Source organism: Hemiscyllium ocellatum, chromosome 1, assembly GCF_020745735.1.
Source record: "Hemiscyllium ocellatum isolate sHemOce1 chromosome 1, sHemOce1.pat.X.cur, whole genome shotgun sequence".
Lineage (NCBI taxonomy): Eukaryota > Metazoa > Chordata > Chondrichthyes > Orectolobiformes > Hemiscylliidae > Hemiscyllium > Hemiscyllium ocellatum.
In genome coordinates this window covers 129,846,716-129,865,145 of record NC_083401.1, presented here as the reverse complement: position 1 = coordinate 129,865,145, position 18,430 = coordinate 129,846,716, and the positions used below count along the sequence as shown (strand labels likewise).

Below are 18,430 nucleotides of genomic sequence, written 5' to 3'. Positions count from 1 at the left end.
ACTTTATATAGTGATTGAATGAAAGGCACGAGTGCAAGTTAGTTCAAATACATTGGTGACAGAATAGTGATGATGAGCTGCCCAAGGCAAATCCTCTGCTCAATTCCTCATGCCTCCTAATGCTGAGCTTTGCTCTTCAGTTGTGTGGCAACAGCCTCTCATTAAATGTAACAAAAGGAAGATAATATACAAGATGGGTTTCCCTTCGCCATCCTCATGAACGAATAAGGAAACAGCCCTCTTCCTGAAGGACCCTTTGCCTGCAAGTAGCCACTGTCCCTCAAGAATCTAGCTCTTGAAACATCACCAGCAAATGATTGCTGAATCTAACACTGGGTCATGCTGCTAAGTGTGGCCCTCTTACTGGAGCCTGGGCAATTTGCAAAAAGACAAAACCAAGCTTCCTGAGTTATCAAACAATGTTACTTCAAAGGGGTATGTCAGAGGGAAGAACATTCATTCCCCCCAGTAGAAAACATAACGGAAATAAGCTAATTCTGCTTGTAATAATGGTATTTGAAACACTGGAAAACTGTCAACTCTAATTACAAACATTACCTAGTTATTCAAGCCAAACATCCAACTGTGCAATTCATTAGGTAATCTTGGGAGCTCTGTCACAGTGCGGAGACGGACTTGAAATTTCATCAGGAAAAAGCTCACTTATTATGGATCAAATAGCTGTTTATTTTCACATGTTGGCTATTTTAGAACCAACGCAAAAACAGTGTCATACAGCACAGAAACAAACCCTTCAGTCCAATCAGTCCATGCCAAACATAATCCATAATTAAACTGGTCCCTCCTGCCTGCTCTCGGCACATAGCCCTCCAAACCTTTCCTATTCATGCACTCAAAGTGTCTTTTAAATGTTGTAACTGTGCCCGCATCCACCACTTTCTCAGGAAATTCATTGCACATGCGAACCAATCTCTGTCCAAAAAATTTGCCCCTCATGCCTTTAAATCTCTCTCTCTCGCTCCTTTTATTTTAAAAATATGCGCCGTAGTTTTAAAATCCCCCATACTAAAGAAAAAAAAACCTACAATTAACCTCTATCTAGACCCTTCATGATTTTATAAACCTCCATAAAAATCACCTCTTAACCTACTACATTCTAGTAGAAAGTCGTCCCAGCCTTTCTTTATAATGTAAACCTTTCAGAACCGGCAATATCTTGGTAAATCTCTTCTGAACCCTCTCCAGGTTAATATCCTTCCTACAACAGGACAACCAGAACTGGACAGTCTTCCAGAAGAGGTCTCACCAATGTCTTGTACCACCTTCACATGACTTCCCAATCCCTGTAGTCAAGGGACTGAGCAATGAAGGCAAAATGTGCTAAATGCCTTTTTAGACCATTCTGTCTAGGTGTTGCAAACTTTAAAACAACTATGTACCTGAATCCCTCTGTTCTACAACACAACCCAATTCCCTCTCATTAATTGTATATGTCCTGCTCCTCTTTGTCATATCAAAATGCAATGCCTCGCGTATATCCAAATTGAACTCCATCCGCCATTTTTCAGTCCACTGACTCATTTGGTCAAGACCCAGAGTGAAAGAAAATCACTGTCTCTAACCACACTCACTGTGTTACTGTCCAATGTTACTGTCTACTGTTTGGTACTGAAAGTAAACTGCAAAGCCATTAACGTATCATTGCTTAATCCATTCTTCATTCCAGCCCTACCTGCCCCATTAGATATCTCCATTGCAAAAACAGAAATGGAGAGGAATTTCAGAACTGTACTTTCAATGTTTGCACTGAACATATGAAACTTTACGCTATCATATAAACCTATGCACAAAAGAATTATGTAAACAAAAGCAAAACCATTGTACTTTTTACACAGTTTCCACTAGTCATGCAATATGAAAAGGAGGAGAGAGAGAGAGAAACCTACTTTTCAGGATCAGGATTGTCAACTTTAGCCTGCTCCCAAATTATTGGATCAACACCTGCAATGGAAAATGGTACCAATAACTGTAACATTCACTCTGAGAATTTCTTTATGATCGACATTTTGTCAGAACAGATAAGTGAGTAATAGCTTTTTTCCTGGCAACATATTATTGTGAAGCACTTCAGATAGCTTTATTTAAATCAACATTCCACATGCTTCGCAATTGCAGAATGTGATTTTCTGATGTATAACTGAATTAAATACACATGTTAGGGCAACAGAGTGGCTCGGTGGCACTGCTATCTCATTGCACAGGGCCAAGGTTTGATTCCAGCCTCGGGTGACTGTCTGTATGCATAGTCTCCCAATGTCTGCTAAGGGTTTCTGCCAGGTGCTCCAGTTTCCTCCCAAAATCCAAAGATATGCAGGTTAGGTGGACTGGCTATGGGAAAATGCCCATTTTGTCTAGGGAGGTGCAAGCTTGGTGGATTAGAAATGGAAGGTTACAGGGATAGGGTGGTGTGGACTCAAATCAGCCAATGGGCCTGATTCCACAGTGTAGGGATTCTATGATTCTACATGAAAATAGAAGTTCAGACAAAAAAAAAATCAAATTTTTTAACTTGGAAATAAAACCCAGCAGGAAAGATCAAAGAACTTGCATACACCTACATTCTTCGGTAACTCTGAATTTTCAAAGTTAAAATTAGCTTTTGCCTCAGACCTCTGTGGGTGGTGTTCATGCTGCTCCCATGGTCTAAGAAGATGCTTTCTTTTCCTGCCCAATCCACTCCAGGACTTGGGCACAAACGAATCAAAGCTGACACTCCACTGCTGCACTGAGGGAGCTGCTGCCTTTCAGGTGTACATTAAACCAAGGATCTGTCTGTCTGTTTGGGTGGATGTTAACGATTCCATGGCATTACTTCTTATAAAGGGCAAGAGAGTTAAACTTAACCTGGACAATATCTATCCCTTGATTAGCATCACAAAAGATTACCCGGTCATGATCAGAATGCTGTTTACAGGACGTTGCTGCACAGAAATTGTCTGCTGTTTCCTACAACAGCATTAACACTTCAAATATACGTCACTGGCTGTAAAGTACTTTGAGATGCATGGTGGTCAGGTAGAACACCAGATAAATGCCAGTCTTTAATAAAGTTCACCATGAGATTGAATTTGATAGAGTTGGCCCTTTGTGGCAAGGTGGGGATGAGTCTTAGACTTGACAGGTTTATCCTGTACAGTGTGGTTCGAATCCAATTTTCACATGCAGAAGCTGCATTATCTAATACAGACAAAATACTGCAGAGACTGGAAATCTGAAACAAACAGAGAATGATGGAGAACCTGAGCAGTTCTGGCAGCATCTGCAGAAACAGAAAAAACATTAACGTCTGGAGTCCAATATGACTCTTCTTCAGAACTGATGATGCTGTTGCCAGACAGGAGTTTCCTCGAGAATTCTCTGTATTTGAGCCACATTATCTGTTCATTTCTATAAACAGGTAGAGTAACGGCTTTATATTTCACTACATACCAGCAGGAGGATTCTGTAGAAGTTGCTTCATCTGAGCTGGAGACAGTTCTGTCCTGGGCAATGTGACAATCACTCCTAACTGCATCAGATGACTCTTTACGGTAGCTTGCTCCAGCGAGCTGTAGAGGTTTGTCACTGAAACTCTTCTGGAATTCCCGTTTGGAAAACGTTCAACGACATAGATCACCATTTCTGTTCTGAAAATAAAAAAAAAATCTTTATAACCAAGATGCAATCTAGAGACAGAAGTAAAGCTCCAAATTCAAATCACAACTCAGCAGCTCGCAGAAACTGATTTTTAAAGAAAATCTTTATTTAAAAAGAGGCAGCACTGCGGCTCAGTGGTTAGCACTGCTGCCTCACAGCACCAGGGACAGGCTTAAATCCAGACTCAGGCGACTGTCTGTGTGGAATTTGCACATTCTCCTTAAAAAAAAAAGATCGGATGGTCATTAGTCACTAATGGAAGGAAACCTGCATCCTTACCTGGTCTGTCCTACATGTGACTCCAGGTCTATAACAATGCAGTTGACTCAGTCGTCCTTTGACTAGGTGCAGCAAGCCACTCAGTTACTTCAAACTGCTAAACAGTCTCAAAGGAATTAAACTGACAGACCACCAGGCATCAGAAACAATAATGACGTACTCAGCACTGTTGAGGCTGCAAAGTTCTCCCGATGAACATTCAAAGACAAGTGCTAACGTTGGAAGAGCTGACACAAAGTAGTCAAGAAAACAGCCCATTGATTGTAAAGTACAATTGCATGAGCATAATTATGTCCCAGACAACACCATCATCATCTCGAGGGGTAACTTCCTGTCCCAACAGCACAACAGGCCCAGCAGAGGTAATAGCATAGTGGCATTCAGTGAGTTTTCCAACCTGTGAAGTCTCATGTTATTGGGTCAAACAAAAGTAAGAAAATCTCCTGCTGATTAGCACATTACAGAGACTTGGCTGAAAGAGGGACAGCTGAATGCCCTCATGAGCAAAACCAATGTGGTTTACAAAATCCTATGCAAGGACTGCACAAAACACTACATAGGACAAACAGGAAGACAGCTAACAACCCGCATCCATGAACACCAACTGGCCACGAAACGACACGACCAGCTATCCCTAGTAGCCATACACTCAGATGACAAACAACATGAATTCGATTGGGACAACACCACCATTGTAGGACAGGCCAAACAGAGAACAGCCAGGGAATTCCTAGAAGCATGGCACTCATCCACGAATTCGATCAACAGACACATCAACATAGACCCTATATACCGACCACTGCAGTGGACAGCAACTGGCAACCGGAAGCAGCAGATTCAAACCAGTATAAATGCCGGAGGAATCAGCACAGAAGCGCTTCACAGGAGGCTCCCAAGCACTGAAGATGTCACCTAGAAAGGGGACGAAACGTTTGCAAGAAAAACTCCCAGCTCTGCGAACAGAACTACAACAATGCTTGTTTCATTGGAAGGGGCACGGAGTATAATGATAGGTAAGTTGTGCTGCAGCATAAAAGAACTTTACTTAGGCCACACTTGGAACACTGCATACAGTTCTGGTCACCACACTATCAGAAGGATGCTGATGCTTTGGACAAGGTACAGAAAAGGTTTACCAGGATGCTGCCTGGTATGGGGGATTTTAGCTATGAAGAAAGTCTGGACAGATTGGGTTCATTTTCACTGGAATGGAGGTTGAGGGGCTACCTAATCCAAGTTTAAAAGATTGTGAATGGCATGGACAGTGTGGAAAGTATGAGGCTTTTTCCCCAGGGTGGAGGGGTCAATTACAAGGGGACAGAGTTTCAAGGTTTGAGGTGGGAAGTCTAAAAGAGATGTGTGAGGCAAGTTCTCTCTCAAAGAGTGAGAAGGGCCTGTAACACATTGCCAAAGGAGGTGGTAGAAGCAGACACTAGCAGCATTCAAGCAGCAGCTGGATGAGTACATGAATAGAAAGGGAATAGAATATGGATCCTGTAAGTGAAGACAGTTTTAGCATGGAAGGGCAAAGAGGGCCGAAGGGCCTGTTCATGTGCTGTATTGTTCTTGTTCTTTTAAAGAGCCAATGACTTCAGCTGATGAATCATGCTCCTCCATATTGAACATCAACAGAGGGTGCACTGAACATGACGAGAGATCAGAACGTGCTCAGCTGGGGAATCTTCAAATGTCCACCATCAAGAGTGGATTGGCTTGGCAGCAAGACTACTGGCAAAGCTGGTAGAGCCCAAAAGCTGCTAGATTGAGTAAGGGAAACAAAAGATTAAAAAAGAAACAGCTTGATCTCAGTCTCCAGCAGTCTGCCTGCTGCAGAAGCATCTGTCCATGACAGTAAGAGTGCCCATTGGAGTACCTTCCATCAGGTTGGGAGACATTATTACCTAGCTGACTGCAATAGACATAGAACAGATCTAGGAACTCTGGATAGGGCATCCATGAGGTGCTGGGCCATCAGGAGCAGCAAAAGTTACACACCAACACCGTCTCTCCCTCACTGAGGTTGGACTGAGACCGAGCGGCAGACCGACTGTCAGACAATGAAAATTTTCAACAAGGAAAGAATCTGAACACTGGCTGTTATATCCTAAGATATTTCCATCACTGAATTTCCCATAATCAACATGCTGGAGATTACCATTGTTCAGGAACAGAATTGGAGTAGCCACCTTAATAGAGTGGGTACAAAAGCAGGTCAGACGTTGAAAATCTGAAGCAGGTAACTACCTGACCCCTCCATGTCTGTCCAATATGTACAAAGCACAGATCAAAAGTATGATCAGACAGTGCAGCGATAACACCACAAAAGAAAAAGCTCATCATCCAGGGCAAAGCAGTCCATGTGATTGGCAACACATCCACAAATATACACACTCTTCAAATGGTGCACACTTGCAGCATCTACAAGATGACTGGAGAAATTCACCTTAGACAGTACCTTCCAAATCCACAACCATTACCATCTAGAAGGACAAGAGCAATTGCTATCTGCCAATTCCCCTTCAAGACACTTATCATTCTGACTTGAAACTCTCACTGTTTCTTAGCTGTCGTTGGATCAAAATCCTGAAGCTGCCTCCCTAATGGCATGTGGGTCTACCTGCAACATATAAACAGCAACGGTTCAAGGCGGCAGCTCACCAACTGCCTTTTCAAAGCATAAATGGTTGGCCATCCATCCAAACCTAGCTTTCATTGTTCATATATGGGATAAAGTCAAAGTTTAAGCGTCAATCTTTGGAAAATTACAGATTAGTTATATCATGTCTGTTCATATTATTTTTAGAGTGAATAGCAATAAACTTTAAAATATTTTGACCTGGTTTGGTAATATACATAAATAACACAATGATGATCTAAAACTGAATGCACTGTTTTAAAAGCCTGAAGAAGCTTGCATAGACCAAAGACTCAAGCTCGCTTGCTGATTTGATTATATTTTCTTTATTCATTAATTAAACCTAACTATCAAGTTCTAGAAATATTTTAGTTAGTTATATTATTTTTTTATTTCAGCAAGTTCAAATTCAGCCTGGACTGATCGGAAAAAGTCTTATTTCTGATGATTGTAAAAAATTTATATGAAACACACCCTATAAGAAATTAATTTGGATAATTACAAGTTAAACTCCTAATAGTTATACATATTAAAACACAATGAACAGTAGATAACGAGGGTGGCTTCAAGAAAAGTTAGGTAAGAAGTGGGAAAATTTCACTGATGTAGTAAGCAAGGATGCTTCTAAAATAACACTAAAGAGCAATTAACCTCGCACTGCTCTCCAGATACTGCCTGACCTGCTGAGCGTTTCCAACATTTCCTGGCTTAGTTTCAGATATCTAAAAACTTTTTTGATTCTGCTTCTTTTAAAAAGGAATTGTTGGAAGGTGAAGAGACAGATCACCTCGCCACTAGCTGTACGCCAGCTGGCATAGGACAGTTCAATATTGAAAACGAACAACATATTATTGTCATTAACACTGTCCCTTCATTATAAACAAAGAAAAATGTAACATAATCAACTCGCGTACTTACTGGTCATCAGGCAGTGCTCGGATTCCTTCAACATTCACCATGATTTGTGGCAACCCTCCGAGAATTTTGTGCAAAGATTCTACGATCAATTGTTGCTGGTTTCGAATGTCTGCCTCTTTTTTGTTAAAAGCCAAAGCTACTAGACCATCCTCATCCTTATTACTGGGTATGCAGCTGAAACCAACAGTCTGTGACAAGATGCAAAACATTAATTAATCACTTTCACAGGTCTTCAACATGGGAGGGAGTCCTAGACTCTAGGAACGTAACAAGGCTACAACAACAACAACACAGCCAGAGAAACTGGTAACGTCAGCTGTGCACAAAGAAACAAACAAACAATGTCAAAATGCTGCAAAATTCACATGAAGAAAAGGGTTATTTCAGTATCACATTGCCGCTGATGTGCCAGATTATAAAAGTGCACTTTCAGATCAAATATAAGCTCCAAGCACCTTGCATGGGACAATACAAGCTGGCTGTTCCAATAACAACCGGGTCAAAAAGTGTTCTGGTCCCTTCACAGATTGGGTTAAAATCGGGGCTGCTGTTGAACCCTGGTTTTGAAGCCAATCAGAAACTTTAAAAAAAAATGTGGTGTGAAGTTAGATATGGAACAACAAAAATAAACAGAAGAAAATTTTAAAACTATTTTTTGGAATATGTAAACAGGAATTTAAGCACATTAAATATTTAAATGTTAACTAACTTTAGTACACTGTTGGAAAGTATTTCCTTTATTTTCTGCTACTCAAGTTAACGAAGGCAATCACTTGGGGCTTCTCAGATGAGCATTAATTAAACCATTTGAGCCTAAGAACATAAGGAATAGGAGGAGTTGGCCATCTGACCTGCCTGGCCTGCTCTGCCATTCAAAATAATAACGGCTGATCTTTTTGTGTATTCAGTGCCACTTAACCACCTGCTCATCGTAACCATTAATTCCTTTACTATTAAAAAATCTGCCTTTGCCTTAAAAACATTTAATGAGGACACTTCAACTGTTTCACTGGGCAGGGAATTCCACAGATTCACAACCCTTTGGGTGGAGAAGCTCCTCCTCAACTCAGTCCTGAACCTGCTCCCCCTTGTTTGAAGGCTGTGCCTCCTAGCTCTAGTTTCATCCTCCAGTGGAAACAACCCTCCTGCTTCTATCATATATGTTCCCTTCTTAATTTGATATGTTTCTATAAGATCCCCCTTCACATCTAAATTCCAGTATAGTCCCAGTCCACCCAATCTCTCTTCATAAGGCAACCCTCTCAACTCCAGAACCAACCTAATGAACATCCTCTGCATCCCCTCTAGTGCCATTACACCCTTTCTCAAGTAAATAGACCAAATCTGTACACAGTACTCCAGGTGTGGCCTCAGCAGCATCCTGTACAACTGCAATGCAACCTCCTTTTTTAAATTGTATCCTTCCACCAATGAAGGACAATATTCCATTTGCCATCTTAATTACCTGTTGCACCTGCAAGCCAACGCTCTGATTCACACACAAGGAACAGAGGTCCCTCTGCACGCTGTAGTTTTTCACCATTTAAGTAACAGCCCATTTTGCTCTTGTTATTCCTACCAAAATGGACAATCTCACCTCTACCAATATTGTACTCCATTCGCCAGATCCTTGCCCAATTATTTAATCTATATATATCCGTCTGCAGAATTTTAGTGTCTGCTACACACTTCGCTGTACCACTCATTTTTGTGTCATCTGCAACCTGACACACTACATTTGGTCTCCAACTCTAAATCATTTATATAAATTGTAAACATTTGTGGTCCCAATACCTGAGGCACACAACTAGCCACTGATTGCCAACCAGAAAAAACATTTATCCCCACACCCTGGTTAGCTAACAGAAAGCAATCTTGTAGCTATTCGCAGTGAGAGGAGCCATGTTGGTTTGCTATCTGTGTTAGCAATGCCTGTGGCCACCACAGGCAAAAACAGTTCTACCAGAGATCAACAATTAACTCATTAACAAAGCACACAACCTCCAAATCATACTATCGTTGAAATAACTGATCATCATCAATTTCAGGAGTGCAGTCAGCTGTAAATGTGCAATATATATCTTCATACACATCAATAATGTCACCATCTAATTGTAAACAACTTTCTATTCATCAGTGAATTGAGTGAAATCATTTAATGAATCGGATGTACCACAAGCTTTTCTTTGATGGGTAGATGAATAGGAAAGATTTGGAGGGATATGGGCCGGGTGCTGGCAGGTGGGATTGGTATGGGTTGGCATATCTGGTCGTCATGGATGGGTTGGACCAAAGGATCTGTTTCCATGCTGTACATCTCTATGACTATGTTTGGGATCACACACAGTTCACGCCTACCAGCCGCTGCATCAGGAATCTATGGAGGTTCTTACTCTGTTCCTTTCCTTTCTTAAATCTGACATTTGGATCAAAACGTTTGAAGTTGCTTCTACTTAAACATTCACCTTAAACCGACAGAAAGGGTTTTCTTGAGTGAACTCGACAGGAGCCAGATTATTATGGAAGTAACCTTTCCCAGTTCCCCAGAATGCCTGTAGCTGGTTCCACTTTGCCAATATAGCATCGCGCTCGTCCCCCAGTAGAGTTGGTGCAGAAAGTGCGCTTGCTGTGTTGATCAGTTGAGCTGACTGTGTGGGAGGCTGTATCGCCTGTCCAAGAAGTCCTCCAGCTTTAAAAGTAAAAGAGAAATCAAACAAAACTCCGAGCTGGTTTTACATATTTACTATTCACTGCTGAAACCGTATTTGAGTTTGATTTTACAAGTGTCTGAAAGCTAAAAAACCTACTTTGTCCCTTTGCCTTCCTGTGAACTTACCTTGCTGCTGTTGCTGAGTACCAAAGCCACCAAACCCTCCAAATGTGGAACCAGCTGCTAAGCCGGTTGTCAGACCTGTGCCAGTACCCGTGCTAAAACCACCAAACCCAAAGCCTTTATTCGGCGTGTTCTGGAATAGGCCTGAAAAACAAAGAAAACAACATGGCGTTACAAAAGCCAAAACAAAAAATGCAACACAGGCTCTCTTAGGATTGCCAATTTGTTAGTTTAGTTCAGGTTACTCGTCGGGGAAGTTTTTATTTAGGTGTAGTGTAAAAAAGAAAGTTTGAACAATTGCGAAGGATTTCTTACAAACCATACACATTTACGTGAAACAAAACAAAAGCTTGTTTACACAGCAGTTTATCATTGCTTCAGGATGTCTCAAAGTACATTCCAACCACTGGATACTTTTGAAGGGCAGACAATGCCATTGGGGAAAATCACCAACAGAGTGAAATCTGTGCATTACCAAGGTATCAGCCTGGATTTAACATCTCCTTTAAAAGACAGCACACAATGTGCTCAAGGCTGTAGTGGGACTGTAATCATCAGTTGGAGTGCCATTAATTGAGCCAAGCGGATAAGTGTGTTTTGTGCACGCGCGTGCCTGCACATAAATGAGATGTCATGAGCAATGTTCAGATCAACTCAGTGATGAATGACGTCTGTTTTATTCTATTCAAGGTCCCCCGCATAAATCTCTACTCGTTTTATTTTGCAGTCACAGCTTCCGACTACATCATAGAGGGATAGAACTGAGTGAAGGAAATACAGAGCTTCAACAATTTAAAGAATTGAACAAATGCTGAGACAACCACAAACATCAGTAAAATTTGACGATATAGATCAGCTCAAATCTGTCAGAGATATTGAGTTTGAAGCTTTTTCCCCTTAGAGACTTCAGTAATAATGTAAGGAATTATTTTCTCCTTTCCTATTAATTTCTCTCTTTGAAATGGCAAATTGTGATTGGTTATATATTTCACATCTGCCCTCTGTTACCTCACCCAATTCTCCATGAGTTGTGCTGGACAGGCTCTTTGACCAAGAGAGTTCTTACATTTCTTTTCACATGAAGTTCTAGAAAGAGGAAAAAACAAAGAACAAAGAAAGTTTACAGCCCAGGAACAGGCCCTTTGGCCTTCCAAGCCTGAGCCGATCCAAATCCACTGTCTAAACTGTCGCCCAGTTCTTAAGCACCTGTATCCCTCTGCTCCCTATCTACACATGCATCTGTCCAGATGTACCTTAAAAGAATCTACCGTGCCTGCCTCTACCGCCTCTGCTGGCAACGCATTCCAGGCACCAACCACTCTGTGTAAAGTACTTGCCACGTGTATCCCCCTTAAAAACTTTTCACCTCTCACCTTGAAGCGTAACCTCTCTTTATTGGATCCCTCACCCTGGGAAAAAACTTCTCTATCCACCCTGTCTATACCCTTCATGATTTTGTAGACCTCAAATCAGGTCCCCCCTCAAATTCCTTTTTTTCCCTAATGAAAACAATCCTGACCTACTCAACCCCTTCACAGAAAACACCTTCCATACCAGGCAACATTCTCAAACCTTCTCTGCACCTTCTCCACAGCGTCCACAAAGTCTTGCACAATTTTAACATTACCTGCAAGCATACTATCCACCTGTGCAACCACCTTCAGTACACAAAAGGACCTGAACTCCCAGATATCTCTGCTCATCAACCTTTCCTAAGGGTCTTCCATTTACAGTACAGTTCACTCTAGAATTAGACTTCCCAAAATGCATCATCTCACATTTACCTGGATTGAACTCCATCTGCCACTTCTCTGACCCACTCTCCAATCTATCTATATTCCCCTGTATATCTTTAACAGTCCCCTATGCTTTCTGCTACTCCACCAATCTTCATGTCATCTGCCTCAGCACTGATCCCAGTGGAACACCATTGGTCACCTTTCTCCATTTTGAGAGACTCCCTTCAACTATTACTTTCTACCTCCTGTTGCAGAAGTAGTTCTTTATCCACCTAGCTAGAACACCCTGCACACCATGTGACTTCACTTTCTCCATTAGTTTACCACGTGGAACCTTAAACACCTTACTAAAGTCCATGTATATGATGTGTACAGCCCTTCCTTCATCTATCAACTTGGTCACTTCCTCAAAAGAACTCTATTAAATTGGTAAGGCACGATCTACCCCACAGAAAACCCATCACTGATAAGCCCATTCTTTTCCAAATATAAATAGATTTTATCCCTCAGTACCTTTTCCTGCAACTTTCCCACCATTGACATCAGGCTCACTAGTCTGTAGCTACCCTGGAATATCCCTACTACCCTTCTTGTACAGGGGGACAACATGAGCAGTCCTCTGACACCTCACGTGGGTTGAAATGAAAGGTAACCTGTGGCAAATTGGCCAACTCTCATACTTGGATCCCAGAGTTAATTGCGACATATCCCTCTGAAACCCCATTAGCTATCACACTGACAGGTTACTCAACTCTCATGATATAAGCTGGATGTGGGACATGCCTCAAAGCCACACCAAGTAGTGTATTTAGATGAAAAGTAACCTGGACACCACATCATAGGATTCAAAGACAGATTGTTCACAGGCAAAGTTTTACTGTCACCTGCTGGCACATTGACAGATGGCAGAGACTGTAAAAGTTCCTGGGTGACCTCCCTGCCATCCTCGCCTCAGTTAAGGCCCTTCGATGGTCAATAATCAACCAATTAAAGAGAGGATCTGTTGAAAGCACATGACCAGTAAGCAGCGCACAGTCAGGAAGGAGAGATCACACAGAGTGGGACACAGCCCAAGTTACTATATAGATTGTGGAATCCGGAAGCAGTCTGGGAATTCGGGCAGAGCGAAGAAGTGCTTTTGCTTGCTTTTTTGGTTCATAATTTGCAAGGTATTCTTACGCAATAAACTTAAGCCCAGGATCTAGGACCCAGTGCAAAAGGAAGAGTGACAAAGGAAAACCACAAGTGCATTGGTTAGTAATAGTTACTAATTTGACTATCATAGATTACTTTCAGAATGAAGGTAAATAGAAGAAATATTTACAGGTTAAAAACTAAAAGACCAGGAGGAAATCTTTAAAAATCAAGAGTGAAGTAAATAAAATAGTGTTGCAGGACCAAGTGATGTGTTGTACCTGCATGATTGCCCATAGTGTTAGGTAAGGGGTAAATGTAGGGGTATGGGTGGGTTGCGCTTCGGCGGGTCGGTGTGGACTTGTTGGGCCGAAGGGCCTGTTTCCACACGTAAGTAATCTAAGATGTGGGAGCTAGTGGAATCCACTGTCGTTCAGAGTGACCACATCTGCAGCAAGTGTTGGTTCCTTGAGGAACTCTGGCTCAGAGTTAATGAGCTAGAGTCTCAGCTTTGAACGCTGCAGCACATCAGGAAGGAAGGAGGAGAGTTACCTGGATGATTTGCTCCAGGAGACATCACACTCCTTAGATTAACTACCTTAAATTTGATCAGTGGTCAGGGACAGGTAGGTGTGACTACGACCGAGGCAGGCAGAGGGATCCAGGAGGTAGTGCTGAAGGTGCCTCAGCCCCTGAGCGTGTCTAACAGGTTAGAGACTCTTGCTCCCAGTGTGGATGACAGCAGGGGAAGTAGGGAGGATGAGCAAACTGACCATAGCACCGTGGTACAGGAACCATTCAAGAGGAGGGGAGAAAAAGAGAAATGCAGTTATAAATCAGGGATAATACAGTCAGGGGAAATAGACACTGCTTTCTGTGGCCAGGATCAAGAGTCCTGAAGGCTGTGTTGCTTGCCTGGTGCCTTGGTTCAAGATCAGCTGGATCTTTCCCCTCCCACTTGAAAGTTCCTCTGCAGCCCAAAGATCCAGTTGTCACAGTCCACTAGGTACCAGTGATATAGATAGAAAAGAAGAAAGAGGTTCTGCGGAGGGTAAATGAGAGCCAAGGGCTAAATTAAACTGCAGAACCAAAAAAGGTAATAGGGGATCACTACCTGGGCCAGGAGCAAATTGGCAAAAAGGGTCAACAAAGATTAGAGAGAGGTAAACATGTGGCTCTAAGATTGGTGTGGGGAAAATGGGTTTGAATTCATGGGACATTGCCCATGAGTACTGGGGAAAGGAGGGAGCTGTTCCAATGGAACTGGCTCCACCTAAATCAAAATAGAGGGGCCTTTTGGGGAGGCAGGGAGTTGAACTGCATGGAAAATTACCCAGCAAGTTTACAGGGAGGGGAGAGGTCTCAGCAAAGGCTATTAAAAAAGCTTCCAGGATAAGTTGTAGAACAGAGAGCCTGGAAAGACTCACATCTAACTTCAGAAGGATAACAGCAGATAATGAGACAACTACGAATAGGGGCAATCAACACAGGACTGCACTTAAATATGCGCAGTATACAAAGATAAATGAGCTTGTAGTGCAGATTGAAATTGGCAGGTACCATGTTGTGGGTATCTCAGAGACATAGCTGCAAGGGGATCAGCGCTGGGAAATGACATATCCAAGGATGCACGTCCAACTGAAAACAGGCAGATGAACAGAGGGGAGCAGTGTTACCTTGTCAGTAAGAAATGAAATTAAATCAAGAGCAATAAGTGACATAAGCATGGGTAGAGTTGAGGAACCACAAAGAAAAAAAAAGACCTTGACAGGAGTTCCATACAGGCTTCCAAGCAGTAGTCAGGATGTGGGAAAGAAAATAAAGCAGGAGAGAGAAAAGGCATGTAGGAAAGGCACTATTACAATAACCACGGGGGATTTAAATATGCAGGTGGACTGGAAACATCAGGTTAGCAGCAGACCCGAAGAAAAGGAATATGTGGAATGTCTACAAAATGGCTTTTTTGGAAGCAATTAGTGGTAGAGCCCACAAGGAACAGACAATTCTGGATTTGGTGATGTTATATGTCAACAATCTGTACAAAGGAATGAGGGCATTGTTGCTAAGTTTGCAAATAACAAAGATAGTTGGAGGGGGAGGTAGTTCTGAGGAAAGGGTGGGGAGGCTGCAGAAGGACTTGGGCAGGCTAGGAGAGTGGGCAAAGAGGTGACAGATGGAATACAGCATAGGAAAGTGGGAGGTTATGCACTTTGGAAGGAAGAATACAGATGTAGACTATTTTCTAAAGGTGGAAAGGCTTCAGATATCTGAAGCACAAAATGGACTGAGGAATCCTAGCTCAGGATTCTCTTAAGGCTAAAATACAGGCAGATAGAAAATCTAATGAAATGTTAACATTCATCAAGGGCTCAAATACAAGAGCTGAGGTGTACTGCTGAGGCTTTAAAAGGCTCTGATCAGACCTCATCTGGAATATTTTGAGCAGTTTTGGACCCTGCATTTAAAGAAAGACTGTGCTAATGTTGGAAGGGGCCCAGAGGAGGTTTACAAAAACAGTCCCAGTGATGAAGGGCTAATAATAAGGAAAGTTTGAGGACTCTGGGTTTGTACTTGATGGCATTCAGAAGAATGGAAAAACCTCATTGAAACTTACAGAGTACTGAGGCCCGCAGAGAGTGGATGTGGAGAAGATGTTTCCACTAATAAGAATGCAGAGGACACAGCTTCAGAATGAAGGAATAACTCTTTAGAACAGAGCAGGAAGAGGAATTTCTTGAGCCAGAATCTATGGAACTCTCAGACTTGCTCTCTACACATTCTGCTGCATTGTGTGTATTTAACACATAGGATAGACAGTAGGAGAAAGTGAGGACTACAGATGCTGGAGATCAGAGCTGAAAATGTGTTGCTGGAAAAGCGCAGCAGGTCAGGCAGCATTCAAGGAGCAGGAGAATCGACGTTTCGGTTCCTGAAGAAGGGCTTATGCCCGAAACGTCGATTCTCCTGCTCCTTGAATGCTGCGCTTTTCCAGCAACACATTTTTCAGCTCATAGGATAGATAGTTCCTTGATTAGTAAGGGGTTCAAGGGCCACGGGGAGTAAACAGGAAAATGGAGTTGAGAAACATATCAGTCGAGATTGAATTGTGGAACAGACCCAGTTGGTGGACTGGCTTAGTTCTGCTCATATATCTTATGGTCAATAATGGGCTGCCATCACACCCTCAATTTCTAGGTTGCCGAGAGTAGTTCAGGGGTGGTGGAGAAAACCTGACAGGTCACCTTACTCAAATAGCTCCTTTCCACTTCATGTGCCCTTCCCACCCCTCTCCTTCCTCCCTGCCAGAGATCAGTACGCAACAAGTGTGTGCTCTCCAATGAAACCCTGGCTCCTCCACCTACAGCTGCCATCCCCAGTTCCCTTGGGCATCACCTCCACTGGAATTTTACAAAAGGCGATTACTTTTCTGGTCTTGGACTCAAGGAAACTGCTGAGTGGTCAGGGCCAGGACACTCAGCTGGAACTAAAAGCCATCAGCCAAATCACGGCAACAATCAGCCCGAATATTTAGAGAACTGCAATCCCTCTGGCACCACCCCTCACCCTCTGTCGAATTGCCTGCTGATATTCAATTAATGCTGATGCACAAACAATGACAAATCTGCCATGTTCGCCAAAGGCAGACCCTAGCCGTAAAACCATATTCCATCAAAACGTTAGCACCGCTGGAGGGGTCTGACTGCAAATTAATGATGTAATACATCGTACATTGTGGAAGTTTGCAGGAGATTCAATTGTCGGCGCATATGTATCAAAGCAAAAGGTGCATGATACTGCTAAGCGAGTGTTAGCATGGCAGAAGACCCTCCTTTTCAGGAGAGTTATCAAGGGATGCTTTCACTTAAAAGTTTGTGGATATTTTAGTCAACAAAACTTTTACTCTCCTTCTCAATTCTATGGTGTGCCACTAAAACAAAAAACCTCGAACAAACAGATTTTATAAACAGTATTATATTTCAAGCTTCACAATCTTCTCAGTGAAAAAGCAAGCTCAGCAAAACATGTTCAAACCATGAGCAGCAGCAGCAGCAATGGAACCAGTACATTCAGCTGGGACCAAAACAATCTAAGTTGTACAGAGAATCCCGAGTATAACTAGGATTTACGCAGACTCCTTCAGAGCCTTTCTCTGAAAATCCAAAAGGATTAATAGTCAACAAATCGAAATTTTCAAAGCATCTTGAGAGTTTGGTCCATCTATTCTGCATCTTCCCTGGCATTTTATTTTGCAGCATGCACTGTAAACTTAGCTGGAGTACCACCGGTAATTGAATTGCTGCTGTTTCAAATAAGATATCTACTGGTCCTTTATTTTGTTGCAAAGTCCATCAACAAGCAAACAATATGTAAGGAGGCTTTTTGCCTCAATGGCTTGATGCTTACAATGCAAAGCCACATTGCTTATGGATAGAGTCATTGTGCGAGGGGGAAGCAGTGGCATAGCAGTAATATCACCAGATGAGTAATCCAGAACCACAGGCCAATGTTATGGGGCATGGGTTCAAATCCAACTAGATACACAGTCAGAGTCATAGAGATGTACAGCACCCTTCGGTCCAACTCATCCATGCTGACCAGATATCCCAACCCAATCTAGTCCCACCTGTCAGCACCCGGCCCATATCCCTCCAAACGATTCCTATTTGTATATCCATCCGGATGCCTTTTAAATGTTGTAAGTGTACCAGTTTCCACCACATCCTCTGGCAGCTCACTTCATACACATACCACCCTCTGCATTACAAGGTTGCCCCTCAAGTCTCTTTTATATCTTTCCCCTCTCACCCTAAACCTATGCCCTCTAGTTCTGGACTCCTCCCACCCCAGGAAAGAGACTGTTTATTTATCCTATCCATGCCCCTCGTGATTTTATAAACTTCTGTAAGGTCACCCCACAGCCTCTGACGCTCCAGGGAAAATAGCCCCAGCCTGTTCAGCTTCTCCCTGTAGCTCAAATCCTCCAACCCTTGCAAGATCCTTGTAAATCTTTTCTGAACCCTTTCAAGTTTCACATCCTTCTGATAGGAAGGAGACCAGAATCACACTCAATATTCCAACAGTGGCCTAACCAATGTCATGCACCGCTGCAACATGACCTCCCAACTCCTGTACTCAATACTCCTGACCAATTAAAAGCATACCAAAAGCCTTCTTCACTATCCGGTCTACCTGCGACTCCACTTTCAAGGAGCTATGAACCTGCACTCCAAGGTC

General features: G+C 42.6%; 1 protein-coding gene across 3 annotated transcripts in view; it reads right to left on the bottom strand.

Annotated features, from left to right (window-relative positions):
- The window catches only part of nup54 (nucleoporin 54), a 67,966-nt gene that overhangs the window by 14,588 nt on the left and 34,948 nt on the right, over positions 1 to 18,430 (bottom strand). For all 3 annotated transcript variants that reach the window (XM_060831963.1, XM_060831951.1, XM_060831956.1), the window contains 5 exons: positions 10,326 to 10,466; positions 9,955 to 10,178; positions 7,490 to 7,677; positions 3,451 to 3,647; positions 1,908 to 1,962 (listed from right to left, as the gene is read on the bottom strand). In XM_060831963.1, coding sequence (XP_060687946.1) covers positions 1,908 to 1,962; positions 3,451 to 3,647; positions 7,490 to 7,677; positions 9,955 to 10,178; positions 10,326 to 10,466 — 805 coding nt within the window. The remainder of the gene's footprint in view (positions 1 to 1,907; positions 1,963 to 3,450; positions 3,648 to 7,489; positions 7,678 to 9,954; positions 10,179 to 10,325; positions 10,467 to 18,430) is intronic.